The sequence below is a fragment of the Pleurodeles waltl genome, chromosome 4_2 (assembly GCF_031143425.1).
Source record: "Pleurodeles waltl isolate 20211129_DDA chromosome 4_2, aPleWal1.hap1.20221129, whole genome shotgun sequence".
NCBI classification, from domain to species: domain Eukaryota; kingdom Metazoa; phylum Chordata; class Amphibia; order Caudata; family Salamandridae; genus Pleurodeles; species Pleurodeles waltl.
Window position 1 is genome coordinate 967357681 of NC_090443.1, and position 14611 is coordinate 967372291.

Here is a 14611-nt window from a genome sequence, read left to right on the forward strand (position 1 = left end):
TCTTAGCAAAGACAGGAGTCATGCCCCCTTGCCCAATGGCCATGCCCAGGGGACTTCTGTCCCCTGGGCATGGTCATTGGGCATAGTGGCATGTAGGGGGGCACAAATCAGGCCCCCCTATGCCACAAAAAAAAAAATATATATATACTTACCTGGACTTACCTTAATGTCCCTGGGGTGGGTCCCTCCATCCTTGGGTGTCCTCCTGGGGTGGGCAAGGGTAGCAGGGGGTGTCCCTGGGGGCAGGGGAGGGCACCTCTGGGCTCATTCTGAGCCCACAGGTCCCTTAACGCCTGCCCTGACCCAGGCGCTAAAATCCGGCGCTAATGCGGGTTTTTTAGACCCGCCCACTCCTGGGCGTCATTTTTGCCCGGGAGTATAAATCCGACGCATATGCATCGGAGTCATTTTTTAAGACGGGAACGCCTACCTTGCATATCATTAACGCAAGGAAGGTGTTCACGCAAAAAAATGACGCTAACTCCATGAACTTTGGCGCAAGATGCGTCTAACGCCAAAGTATAAATATGGAGTTAGTTTTGCGTCGAATTTGCGTCGAAAAAAACGACGCAAATTCAGCGCAAACGGAGTATAAATATATATTTTTAGTAGACTGCAATACCAAGATGAGCCTTTCCATTTTAGTAAAATTACAGTGCATGTTTGCAATCTACTTCCTAACCTGGGCAAGTCGTATAAGCTACATGTGTAACCACTAGCAGCAATTGTGGCGATGATCTCAGAACAGCAGCAGATATTTTCCATTTAAATGTTTTTAGTTTGCAAAGCTTAGGACACAGATAAGATAGGAGAAAGAACTTTACCGTTTTTAATCGATACACTGGGTAAATATATACTTTGTAACGTCTGCAAGAACGCTACCCTTAGCTTGTTTCAGAACACAACAATAGCCTTGAAAATGTTTCAAACTTTTTGACGGTCAGTTTGTGACTGTTTCACATCAGAGTCGAATGAAATAATTTTCAACAGGACTTCATACGTTCACACTGACCCATGAACTAAGAATTATTAACCTTTTTTTAGTACACATTTGCTCAATAGCAATGTGACTCTATTCTTTATAGTAAACTTTTTATTGTTTTTGATCACATCGTTACAAAATAAAGTCATCTGACAGAAACCTTTCCACACATCCGCCAGGGTCGTGATCCTGATCTTATTGGCTGAATCCCTGCAGCTACAAAGCATGGCACAGCCAGTGGCCGTTCCATAGTGGGGTTTGCTGTCTCAGCTTTTTTATTCCAGTGTGCTTCCTGCCAACTGAGGGCCACCAACCTCCTACTATCTGAGATGGGGTTTCCATATGAGGTGCATCACTTTGTTTAGGCCCAGTAGGGCCATTTCTGTTCGGGAGCCTGAATCGCTCCACCCACTGGTCAGCCAGTCATTAGTGACCAAGAGTTCTGAGGCCCTGTAGTAAATTTGCATATCCGCCATCCTCACTCAACCTGCCCTGGTATTTCTAAATCCCATTCCCCTTCAATGGCACCAGAAGTGAGTAATGCCAGTTTGCATGCAGGCCAGAGGCTTCCTTAAAAGTCTTCAATATCTGCAAATATTGGGCCAAATTCCTGGTGTTGGCCAGGCAGAGCAGAAAATCGTCTGCGTATAGGCCAGCCCTGAACCTGAGCAATACATTATTCTGGCAAGAGGTTCATTTTCAAGAGTGAATGGAAGAGGGTCAGGTGTTTACCCAGTATGCATATCCTGTGTGGCTTTCTCTATTATTTTCTGCCATTAAAGAGCATCAAACTCCAGTTGTTGGGACTATGTAAGTGTAGGGAGAGATATCTCCAAAATAAGTGGGCTGTCTCTTCTGCTGAATGGACAAGGTTTGGAGGTGTATAGAGCCTGACAGTTTTCAGTGAACAATTCCACTTCTTCTGTAGCAGTAACGTAACACCTGTTTTGATCTGTAATACCCAGGATTATCCTGGACCCCATGTCCCTGGTGGCAAACCAATAGAGGAGTTTCCTGTTTTTATCCCCATGCTCTTATATCTGTCAGTTTGCTGCCCTCCAGCATTAGTCTGCTGTAGCGACACTTTATCGAGCTTAAGTTGTCTATATAGTATCTAATGAGTATTTGTATTGCACTTCTTTTGTAGCTGCACGGTTTGGGTCTCAAGCTTGGTGATCAGGCCATATTTGGCATTTTCAGTCTGTCGTTGGCCACTCCTCCTAACCGTGGTTTTGCTAGCAGCCCACAGCGTGCCTGTGGGGGCCGCCAAGCCTGTATTTGTATATTCGGATGTTCATCCTGTAAATGTTCAGTGGAATGGTCGTCCACCAGACACCAAGCATTCAGTCGCCACATACGCCTTCTGTGCGGTGAAGTGGTGAACTACAGGGGAGTGAACAGAAATCTCTTTCAAGATGGATCATGTTGAGTGCCAGTAGAAGCAGGAGATTGATGTGCGAAAGTGTGTAGCAGGTCCTTCAGGCATAGCAGAAGCCCAGAGAATCCATACAGTCCTTCAGTTACTTTGACCACAGAGTTTGGTGGTGTGTAGGAGGACCCGAGAGGTCAACTTCAAGGTTTGGGATTGCATTGGAATCCCCTGCTATGATTGTGATGCCTTGAGGGTGAGTCATAACTACAGCTGAAAGTTTCCTTAGAGTTAGGGCAGGTGTCTGATGAGGTATATTGACACTGAGGTTGTTGATCTGTTTCCCTTCAATCAAGCCCTCATTTCCCACCTACCGACCCTGGAGATCTAGGGCAGTTTTCGGTACAGCCATTGGGAACTATTTATGTAGGAGGATGGTCACCCACCTAGATCCTTTGGCATAGCATGCCTGAAAGGCCTGGTTGTACCCTAATCTGCATAGAAGGACACATTTATTCCCCAAAAGGTGTGTTTCCTGCATTACCAGCACAGCCAGACGAGTCTTCTTGGCATAGCAGAGGACCCCCCTTGCTCAATATAGACCAAATGACCATTGACATTCCAGGTCATGACATTGAAGTGTGTCATTGAAGTGTGATTAAATATATAGTTTGGACCGCTGTGAGGGACTGCGTTCTGGATGTCTAGTGGTGGTGCTTGTGCTACATTTGTGGGTGAGTGCAGTGTCAGACAAAATTGAAACATTCAATATAAGCATGCAATTGAACATCTGTACCTCCTCAACTCCACCTCATTCCTCACTTCCACCCAAGAAGTATCTATTGCCCCAGATTCCTGTTGTAACATAACTAGTTATAACCTAATACAGGGCATTAGATTTGGACCACCTCCTAATAAGGATTTCCACCCAGGGATCCAGGGACTTCCACCTTGGGACCCATATGGTATCTTGCTCTCCATGAGCCAAACCACCAATCCCCCCCCACCCATCAAGTGGGGTGATATAACACCCCAGGTTTCATACAGTAACCTCATTTAAACAGAGGTAGGGGGGCTCTCTCTCTCCGATGTGGTCCCTTGACTACCCCTCTGTTTATTGCATGCCTCTTCAGAAGGGGAGCCACTCACCTTCTGATCTTGACCTTTCTCTGACCAAAACGAGTCTAGTAACCCCCTGCAGCTTCTGTGGACCTTTCTGGACTTCAACATTTTACGTGAAAGTTTTGGCTGAGATTGCTTGTGTATCTGCAACTGCTGGTCTTCCACATGAACAGGTGGGAAATGTTGGCTGCGGAGCACTTTTCTCTCTGCTATCCAGTCCCAGATTTCTTCCAGGGATTTGAAAAAGTGAGATCAGAAATTGTAAACCACTTTCAATGTTGCCGGGAAGATCAACATATATAGGAAGGACAGTTCCTGTAGTTTCAGCGTAGCCATCTTGAAGGAGTTCTGCTACTTCCGTACCAATTTGGTTTAGTCCGGGAAGATCATAATGTGGTTAGAATGAAACTGTAGGTTACTTTTTTTACAAGCTTCTCGTAGGATGTTGACGTGATCTCAAAAATTCAGTATACTTGCAATTATGGGTCTTGAAGGGGCACCCCGCAGTGACTTCTGGGATCCAGGACCGATGCCAAGTCTTTATAAATGCTTTCAACACTGTGCTTTTGGTCTCCTCTGAGAACCCCATAGAGTGCACATTTTTTGTTTCTGGGCCTTTTTTCTGCATCCTCAGCCCTTTTTTTGAGGGTGCCCTTGGTGGCAGCCAGCTGAGACACTGTTGCCCTAAGGATGGTTACGTCGTTCTCCAAGGAGTGAAATCCTGCCCTCCGCTTCTGTTACCCTGCCGGCCACGTTCCGAAGGTCTTGCCAGAGGAGGGCAACATCTACCCCCACTCAGTCCAACTGACATGAATTCAAGGGGTCACTGAGTGGCTTGGGCTGGTCCAAAGCAGGAGTAGTATGTTTGTCGATCAGTGACTGGTGTGTGCCTGGGGCTCCCTATATTTCCCCATCGTTGGCAATCCCTGGGCTGTCCAAAGTCCCAATTCAAATATTGTGTGATCCTGTGTGCCACCCTGGCCGCTGTCTATACCCACGGGAAGGCCGCAGGTCCAGTATAGGGGTGTCAGACTCAACCATAGAAATAGCAGACCCTTGGGATCCGGGGGTAATCTTCACTCATTGCTGACCAAGCTCAACAGTCTTGAGAACATGTCCGAAGGGCATACCCCCACTCTCTCACTTGAGGCAGCAAGTGCAACAGGGGCCTCAGCGTAAATGGCTTTCTGTCCCTTACTTCTCACAGGTCTGCACGAGGCAACACCCCAGCAGTCATGGTCATGGGTTTCAATGTGACCCCAGCAAGAAAAAAAGAGAGCGAGAAAAATGAAGTTGAAGGACACCTTCCCAGGAATTGTCGCAGTCTTGGCTCCCTCCCGTGTAGGGCCAGCTGGTCAGTACACCGATGGCAGGTGGGTTTTCAGTCCAGCCCGTTCACTTGCGAGGGCCTAGCAAGGTCAGTTAATTAATCAAGGTCCTTCGGGTGCCTCACAAGGGCCTTATTTAGGGGGAGTGCATCCGCTGTCACGCCCACTCTAGATTCTCTCTTGTATGGGTGTCGGATCCCCCCTCCACGCCTCACTAGCCTCGGTGTGGTCTGAGAGACTCCTTCTTTGGGAGCTGCTGTGCAGAGGTGTCCCAGGCAAAGAATAGGGTCTCCTCCATTCAGGAATGCTATCCAACAGCACCACGCCATTAATTCTGGGTCACATGAAAAAAGGGGGGGAGGGTGCCAAAGCTGTACCTGGCCCACTTTCTTCTGTATCTTCCCATCTGGGAGGCAGCACAAGCAGCCAGCACCCTCAGCCACAGGCCTCTGAGGTCTGTGGAATGTTTCTGCCGGATGGCTTCAATCTGGCAGCCGCCCACCTTGCTTCAAGGGTGAAATTGGCCCTGTCTCAGTTGACTTCTTCCCAGAGCCGGTCAGTCATGATCCCTTGAGGGACTCCTTTCAGCAGCAGATGCTGCCTTGGCAGGGCCAAAACGTAATCTCCCAAGCCTAGGTTGTATTCAGTGGGATGCCGCGATCTTGGATGTGCGCAGCCACACCATACTCCCTCTTGCACTCCCTACCAGGCCTTCTTGCCATCCTATTTCTCTCCACTGTTACTGCTCCAGTGCCCAGGAGCCACCACTGGGGGGGGGGGGGGAGGATGGGGGTTTGGCACCACAAGATAACTCTATGCAGTAGTATGTATATGGCTGTGGGAGGAAATCTGGGAGCGTCTCTAGATATGATTGCCATCCTGGCCACCTTAGCCACACCCAATCATCGGAGTGAAAATGATTCTACTTTTAATAGCATTTTTCAAGATCTTCTCAGTATCTACAGGGATAGTGGATTTGTTGAGAAATATCTCATCTGGATCTTTAACTTTATACGACCATGTATTTTTCCACTATGTTCAAGGACTTTTCCAGTTATACTCAAACTGCATCTTTAAGAGGAACTTGTGCTCCTAGCGGTGCCTAGAAATAGAATGTAAGCTCAGAACGTCATACCTTGCCTGGGTTTTCATTTCTAAATCATACCTTTGTATGAGCACTGTATTCTGGGAGAGCTACCATATGTTTTGTTGTCTTACTCGTGGGATGTGGAGGATGGAAATTTAGCTAGTCCTTGAAACAAACATGCCCAGTTGGTAAATCTGAGGTCATTTTCCATCTGTGTCTAATTAAATATGGCATATATACATCAGAAGGTCCTTGTGATGGAAGCATTGGCAAGGATAAAGGAGGCAATTAAGGATCGGTTTACCACCGATATTTCATAGGTTTTGGACAGTTAAGATGCTGAGATAGGTGAAAGTAGCTCTGGCCTTTCAATCTTTACTCAAGAAATGAAAGGAGCACAAGGCTGAGTTGCTCGTTCTCCAGAAGATCATGTTCCTATAACAAAATTAATTACCACCTTTCGGCAGCTATTAAAACAATCTAAATGATCCATCCAGTGGTAAATTCAAAGAAGACTTTTATCCTGTGCTCTTTTGTGAGTAGTATAGACAACTGTCAAATAGACATAGAATGATGGCAGCAACTAAAAAATTAGATGGTGCCAGGAAAATATTAGATATCTGTTGGAGGATCTGCAAGAACAAGCATCAAGGAAACAGCTATTTGCCTAAAAGACACATTACATCTTTGGTAGGAAGTAAATAGACTGAGAAGGAGTTACCCTGTTGGCAGCAGAAGGAAAGCAATGATGAACAGAACGGCCAACCAAAAACTAAGAGAGATTTAGGCCCATATTTATACTTTTTGACGCTAAACTGCGCTAACGCAGTTTAGCGTCAAAATATTTTGCGCCGTCTAACGCCATTCTGAAGCGCCATGCGGGCGCCGTATTTATGGAATGGCGTTAGACGGCGCAATCAGACCGGCACTGCCTGGTGTGCGTGGAAAAAAACCACGTAGACCAGGCAGCGCCGGCGTTGGGAAAAAATGACGTTAGGGCATCTTAAAATGGCGCAAGTCCGGTTGACGCTAAAAAATCGTCTTAACCCGATTTGCGCCATTTTTTCGACGCCCAGACGCCATTTCATGACTCCTGTCTTAGTAAAGACAGGAGTCATGCCCCCTTGCCCAATGGCCATGCCCAGGGGACTTGTGTCCCCTGGGCATGGTCATTGGGCATAGTGGCATGTAGGGGGGCACAAATAAGGCCCCCCTATGCCACAAAAAAAAATTAAAAAATAAAAAAAATTATACTTACCTGAACTTACCTGTACTTCACTGGGATGGGTCCCTCCATCCTTGGGTGTCCTCCTGGGGTGGGCAGGGGTGGCAGGGGATGTCCCTGGGGGCAGGGGAGGGCACCTGTGGGCTCATTCTGAGCCCACAGATCCCTTAACGCCTACCCTGACCCAGGCGTTAAATTCAGGCGCAAATGCGGGTTTTTTTGACCCGCCACCTCCCGGGCGTGATTTTTGCCCGGGAGTATAAATACGACGCATTTGCGTCGCCGTCATTTTTTTAGACGGGAACGCCTTCCTTGCATCTCATTAACGCAAGGAAGGCGTTCACGCCAAAAAATGACGCTCTTTCTTCATACTTTGGCGCTAGACGCGTCTAACGCCAAAGTATAAATATGGCGTTAGTTTTGCGCCGAATTTGCGTCGAAAAAAACGACGCAAATTCGGCGCAAACGGAGTATAAATACGGGCCTTAGGGCCGTATTTATACTTTTTGACGCAAAACTGCGCTAACGCAGTTTTGCGTCAAAAAAATTAGCGCCGGCTAACGCCATTCTGAAGCGCCATGCGGGCGCCGTATTTATTGAATGGCGTTAGCCGGCGCTAGCAGACCGGCGCTGCCTGGTGTGCGTGGAAAAAAACCACGTACACCAGACAGCGCCGGCGTAGGGGGAAAATGGCGTATGGGCGTCTTAAAATGGGGCAAGTCAGGTTGCGTCGAAAAAATCGTCGTAACCCGACTTGCGCCATTTTTTTTCGACGCCCATCCCCCATCAACATGACTCCTATCATTGTAAAGATAGGAGTCATGCCCCCTTGCCCAATGGCCATGCCCAGGGGACTTATGTCCCCTGGGCATGGTCATTGGGCATAGTGGCATGTAGGGGGGCACAAATCAGGCCCCCCTATGCCACAAAAAATAAAAATAAAAATACTTACCTGAACTTACCTTAATGTCCATGGGATGGGTCCCTCCGTCCTTGGGTGTCCTCCTGGGGTGGGCAAGGGTGGCAGGGGGGGTCCCTGGGGGCAGGGGAGGGCACTCTGGGCTCATTTTGAGCCCACTTGTCCCTTAACGCCATCCCTGATCCAGGCGTTAAAAAGCAGCGCAAATGCGCCGTTTTTGGCCACGCCCACTCCCGGGCGTCTCTTTTGCCCGGGAGTATAAATACCACGTAAAGGCCTGGGAGTCATTTTTTAAGACGGGAACGCCTCCCTTGCATATCATTAACACAAGGAAGGGGTTCACGCTAAAAAATGACGCACACTCCGGGCACTTTGGCGCCCGAAGCGTCTAACGCCAGAGTATAAATATGGCGTTAGTTGGCGTTAGTTCTGCGTCGAAAAAAACGACGCAAATTCGGCGCAACCAGAGTATAAATATGGCCCTTAATGCCCAATGACGAGTTGAGATGAGGAATAACTATTGCAAAGAGGGATTATGAACTCTCAGAAAAATATTAGATTTTAATGTCCTTTTTTCTTATATTTGTTCACTGCTTCCTATTGCTTATACCTTAATTGCCCCCCTTCTTCAATCTAATCAATGTTTTTTTTTGTGTCTGTTATTTGTCTCTTTTTTATATGTAAAGGACAGGCGACCGAATCGAACAAAGTTATTGAGTTCCTGAGTCCAATATGTGTGCATAGATGTAAAAGGAATGTGTATGCGTTTATTTTGCACACTCAGGAGGTGTACCTACACCTGTGTCACAAAACATGGAAAAACACTCAAGGAGTATTTAAGGGGTTCCAAAGTCAAGAAAAGTAAATGATCATCTACACACACAAATGAGGCATTCCATTTTGATGATTCTCAAACACCGGCACACAATTTCGTGACAGACCTTCTGTTTTAAATATACATTAGGCATTTCACAATTAAACACTTGCGTTTTTTCCTATCATAAGAATTTTTCCACATTTAAAATGATTCACCTCTTTAAGTGCAGGTAAAGTACAACTTTTCTTCATTTGCATTTGACTGTGTACAAGTTAACTTCTCAAGTTATGTAGCAGAGCCTATGGGGAAGCTGATCTTTGTCTCAATGAATCTATGACTTTAGGTAATTTGCAATGTGTGCTTGTAAATCAAGCAAGTGTGTGCAACCATGAGTGAATTAAACATAGTAGTGCCCAATTTCCCTAAACCTGTGTGAATCAGCTCCTTGTCTGTAGAAGGTGTGACTTCTACTAAGTGGGAGAGCTCCTTAATGGTGCCTATGTTTTAAATGTCCTCTCGAAATGATCATCTTCTAGCAGTGCCGAGCCCCACTAGCAAAACTTTTGCAAGGGTCTTTTTTTGGCTGTCCAACACTGGGTATTTCCCCCTTGCACAAACTGTCTTTTGAAAACAACAATCCATTATATGTTCGCTTATACTGCGGGCAAGCACACCATCCCTGGTGGCTCTCGGTACACCCGCAGCCACGACACCATCAGACTGGAGATTAAAATGTGTACAAAATTAAAACCAAGGCAGTATGCTTTTCCATCTATGCACCCAGGATCTGGAACAAGGTCCCAGTATCAATAAGGACCAACCCCGAGCTGCTCCAGTTTAGGAGAAATCTGAAGACACACCTCTTTAAATAACACTAAACCTTAATGCAGCAACAATCCTGTAACAACCTACCTCTCTTGTCATTCGTTGACTGCATGCCTTTGACTCTATATAACGCACCACTGCCTTTTCAACTAGCTTCGTGTTATACAAACACCACATACATATATACCATCTCCAAATGGTTTGTGCTTATTGATTAGATTTCTGTTGCACATATCAAAGCTAATCCTCCACGTGACTGTGCACACTTAGATTTAGAAAGCAGATTTGATACTATTGGCAGATTGTTTCATTTCTTAAACCTCCAAATTAAGGGTTCCAGACGTGATTCAGAGGGACATAACTCTGTTATAAGACCAAATTGTTCATTTGAAATGGAATAGGCAAGGGACAAACTAGAACAACACCTACCTTCACAGGAGCTACATAAGGCTGGCGGTTGGTCCCACTTTTATGTAATTTGTTTATTTTGGACTGTGTTCCTTTTCTATTAAATATCATGTCCCTAATACAGGCTAGACCCACATAATGGCACTCTTATGCAGACAGAATGGGTTGAAGAAGGGTGGACTCGGATTACTTGGGTCTCATCTTTTTAATGCCCTATAGCTTGTTGTCTTATCTACACTCTGGGACAAGCCTGCCCACTCTGAGGACATGGTGTGGCCAACCCTCTCCTCTTCTGAGGATCCAGCCTATCACTCTCCGGCAGCCACACCATTACAGATGAAGGGGATTCCCTTCTAATGCTGGTAAATGGAGGGCGCAGAGATCTCTATTCACATTTGTTCCACCACCAGCTTGCCACTTCATGTGGGCGTCTGACTGGGAGGAAAACGTGGTCGTTCTGGGAGTAACGGTGGGTACTGGGAATCCATGATTTAAGGAGCAAGTGGACTGTCACTTCTGCTTCCAAAGCCGATCAGTTGTTGGGCCCTCACATGCCCTCAGAGCATTCCAGGAGCCCCACAAATGGAGCCGCATTGGGACATTCGAGAAAGGCATCCATCTTGGTCTGTGGCTAACTTGGCTTCCCCTCCCCCTTTAATGGATCTTAAGATCTACTGAGTTTGTGGAGTCTGTACTTTTATAATTATTTCAAAGTAGGTTATTGTCTGCTATGTTTGTATGTACAAAATGTTTTACTTATTTTTCGACCAAAATAAATGATTCTTGAAATGAATAACCTGTGGTGAACAGCAAATTACACTGTAAAGATATTCAAAGAGAGAAAAAGAGAAATGGATATCATTATGGGCTGGGCTTCTCCAGCTGCTGAATTGTAACAAGCATTGGCAATGCCAATAGGTCCGGCTTTAAAGGATGTTGTAGGGTAATATAAAGTGTTACAAGTAAATTGTATGTGAATTAATATGTATTTGTGTGGAAGCAAATAATATTGGGACAGGGTAAAAGGTCAGGTGACAGTTCCACTGTCAAGGCACACCTAAACTCCATGTAGGTTAATGACTGCCTTCCTCCCATATGTGCTGCTGCCAGAGCAAGAGAAACAGCATAATGTAGTTATCTAAACCACGTTTATAGCATTACAATGCCTTGTGTTTGTCCCCTGAAAGTTCAAGCTAAGCCACATGGATAAATAAACAAAATGATCAAGCTGGTGGAGGCAAGCACTTTTTTTGTGAAAGCACACACCTTCTGCCCAATTAAATCATGTACTCCTGGCCCCCAACATATGAGCGGAGCCAAAGCCCCTCTCTAGTCTTGCTCACATTGTCTGGAGACATCTGTGTTGTCAAACCAGACCATGCATCCAGATTTTAGAAAACCCACAAAGAATATTTAAGTAAGAAATGTAATGATCTGATATACTATATAATACATATTCATTCAGTATTTCCAAAAATGTGACTTAATTTTACCAGCTACTAGCTTACCTATGAGTTTGTGAATTTCCCATTAGAGGAGCATTGCAGGAGAACATTTTGTACCAATGCATAGTTCTGCCCCATACAACCTCCTTGAGACTTTAATATTGTGTGTGATCCCAGTTACTTACTTGAAGCTCCCGACCTTCTGTGTACCCTCTACAAGAACTCTGTTAGCCTGACATTTAAAACCATGGGATGGTGAGGAGGTTGGGTAGTTGCTGGTGTATCATTGACCATGTCCACTCATATAGGAAGAGACACTGCAAAGAGACCGAGGTATGGCTGTAGGTTTCCTGCTGTAGGTCTTAGAAGGACAGGATCTACTGAAGAACATGATGGTGGTAATCAGGTGGTGATCACTGACAACTTCTCAGTAAAAATGTTTCTTTCCCGGGACCAAAAACACTTACTTAAAGTTCAAATGAAGGTTAACACTACCCCGTGTCCCAGAACATAAATGCATTCTCATGAGTGACAACCCTCAAGCTACTTGTTTTTTGGATTTCAGCTTTGCAACTGATCAATGACCTCTTGCAGTATGATATCCGTCCCGCCTTGCTGAGTAGCCTCGTAGCGCTGCTAAAGCCTTCCACCAAAGAGAGCAACACTATACTGCCTAAGATTCTAGAAGGTAAGAAATGACAACACTTGTCCTGTCAATTAACTGCAGTGCATTTCCCTGGGTACCACATAGCATTACAAAGGAGTGGGTAGGGGCAAGCAAGACCGGACTGGCTGTACTGGGCAAAGGGTGTTTCCCCGGGAGGCTGGAAGTGTTGGTGGTCTCTTGTGTTACTGAGGGGGGTGGATCTTTTAGCAGTGCAGCAGTTTTAAAAGTACTGCAGAGTTCCTTGTATATCCAATAGTTTTCAGGCAACAATAAAATCGACAAGATAATTCTTGTGATTAATGTATCTGTTGGAGAGAGATGGAGTTTTGTCTAGTGGCAGTTTTGACTCATCTAAAGTTGTGCAGAGTGTTAATATGAATGTTGCAGAGAATGTGTACTATGGAGATCATAGAACAGTATTTTATGTGCAGTGCTCAGTGGGATACTGCTTCTGTCACAGAGATCCTTTTATTACTGTGCAGTCCATAAGTTACAATCATAATCTAACACAGTGAGCTATGAACCGCCATCAACTGCATGGTACAGGTTAGAAAGTTATGCTTTTCCCAATCTTCGATTACCCTAATTTTGCTGATAATTAGCTTTTGGGTAGAAATAAATTATTATTAATAAAGTCAACCCTAACCACTGTGTTACGTTCTGAATCCTGAGTTTATGCTTCCCCAGATGAAGCACTTTTAAAAAATGTCTACTGGTATGGATGACATGTGAATCCTACACCTTGTAGTCCACTTTGTCTTATGTAACATTTTCTACACACTGACTTACACACGTATGATTCTTTGTCTCTGTATTTGAGTGTGATGTAAAGTGCTCCAACACCCTACGCTAGAAAGAGCAGCGCTATGAAACAAATGCAATACATCTGAGAGAGGGGCTACGGAGAGATGAGAGGCACTGTTAGTGGGTGATGGTGAGGAAATAATTGAAGGGCCCCAATAGAGATTGCTATATCCTGGTACACTGTAAGGTCATCATTTACTATGCTTTAAAAAATAATACAATTGAGTGTATAATGAAAAATGTGTTGTACAATGCACCATTTTTTGCCATTTTTCCCAAATTTTCATGGGGGGGAGAACTCCCCTTCCCCAGACCCCATTGTTGTGGTCAGGCTCGCTAGCTATGCACCCCATGAGCTGATCTGACAAAATTTGCCAGGGCTGCTTTAGGTTCCTAGTCTGGCCCTGGGGGAGGAAACGGAGGCCCTGGGCCCTATACTGTGAAAGGGCTCCGCAACCACATCTACCACATGTTGACTGCAGTTGGCTTGTTAGAGGCGCCAGAGCTGAGCATTGTATTCAAAAGACAAACTGGGTCTTTTCTTCTGCTAACTCGCCTTTCTAGGTGTTTAGCATAAAGGTTTCCCAGCACGAGGTAGAAATTGTACCACCTGCTCAAGCTGAGAGGCAAGGGCTGCCAATCTACTTGGAGTGGAAAGTGACTGCTGACAGCACCCTAGGCCCATGTCTGTCAACCTCTCGGAACAACTTGGGGGCTGATCACCAGACTCTCCACCTTTTATACCAGTGACATCACAGAAATAACATTACATGGTCTTTGTTCCCCAACTGCAGGGCACTCATTTTATCGACCTTAGAAGGATGAAAGGCTGAGAGGACCTGCCGGGATTCAAACCTGTGACCATATTGTCCAACACAGATTCCCTGAAAGGAAATGTTTTTGAGATACATAATTTTCATCATTCAGGAAAATACACAGAAGTGATCATTCATCAAGAGACCATGCTCGACTATTGCTGTAGCTTTTCATTCGCAGTTCTCAAAAAGGCGTGGGCGAGCACTTGTAATTTTGCCTGACCCTCATAAATTCTTCTGAAAGGCTAGAGGTACCATATGTAAGCAAAAGATACATTCATGTCCAAGAAGTTGAGTTCTGCTGAGCAGTTGCCTTGCAGGAGTACCTAGAAGCTATGGGGCTGGCTTTACAAGGCAGATTCATGCATGAACTGATCCAGTGCTCTGAGGACATGCTGGAAAGGTGACCTTACATTTAAAGAACGAATATAATTAAAAACAAAACGAATAGAAGCAAAATAAAGAGCTTAAGGCATTATGACAAACTATTTTATAATTCATTTAAATCTTCACTTTTCCTTAAGTGATAATTGGAAACGTGTAAATGTGCTCACCTTTTTCTCCTCTGATCTAAATTACCACTCACAACTAATCAAACTGAAGGGCTTCCTCTCTAATCCATTTCTGGTTAGACTAGGAGTCCCCAAAGTTCCACCCTCTCTCCCACAATCTTTAACCTCTACATGGGACCACTGATGGTGATCCTCCATCAATCACATCTCACACACCACATATATGTGGATGACACTCCGATACACCTACAAATGTCCTCTCTACTTTACATTATCCCTCTCAACA

The 14611-nt window shown here is 45.3% G+C and overlaps 1 protein-coding gene across 1 annotated transcript in view; it reads left to right on the forward strand.

The window, feature by feature from the left end:
• Positions 1–14611, forward strand: part of ARMH1 (armadillo like helical domain containing 1) — a 121216-nt gene that overhangs the window by 65385 nt on the left and 41220 nt on the right. The window contains exon 7 of the mRNA XM_069232804.1: positions 12093–12215. Coding sequence (XP_069088905.1) covers positions 12093–12215 — 123 coding nt within the window. The remainder of the gene's footprint in view (positions 1–12092; positions 12216–14611) is intronic.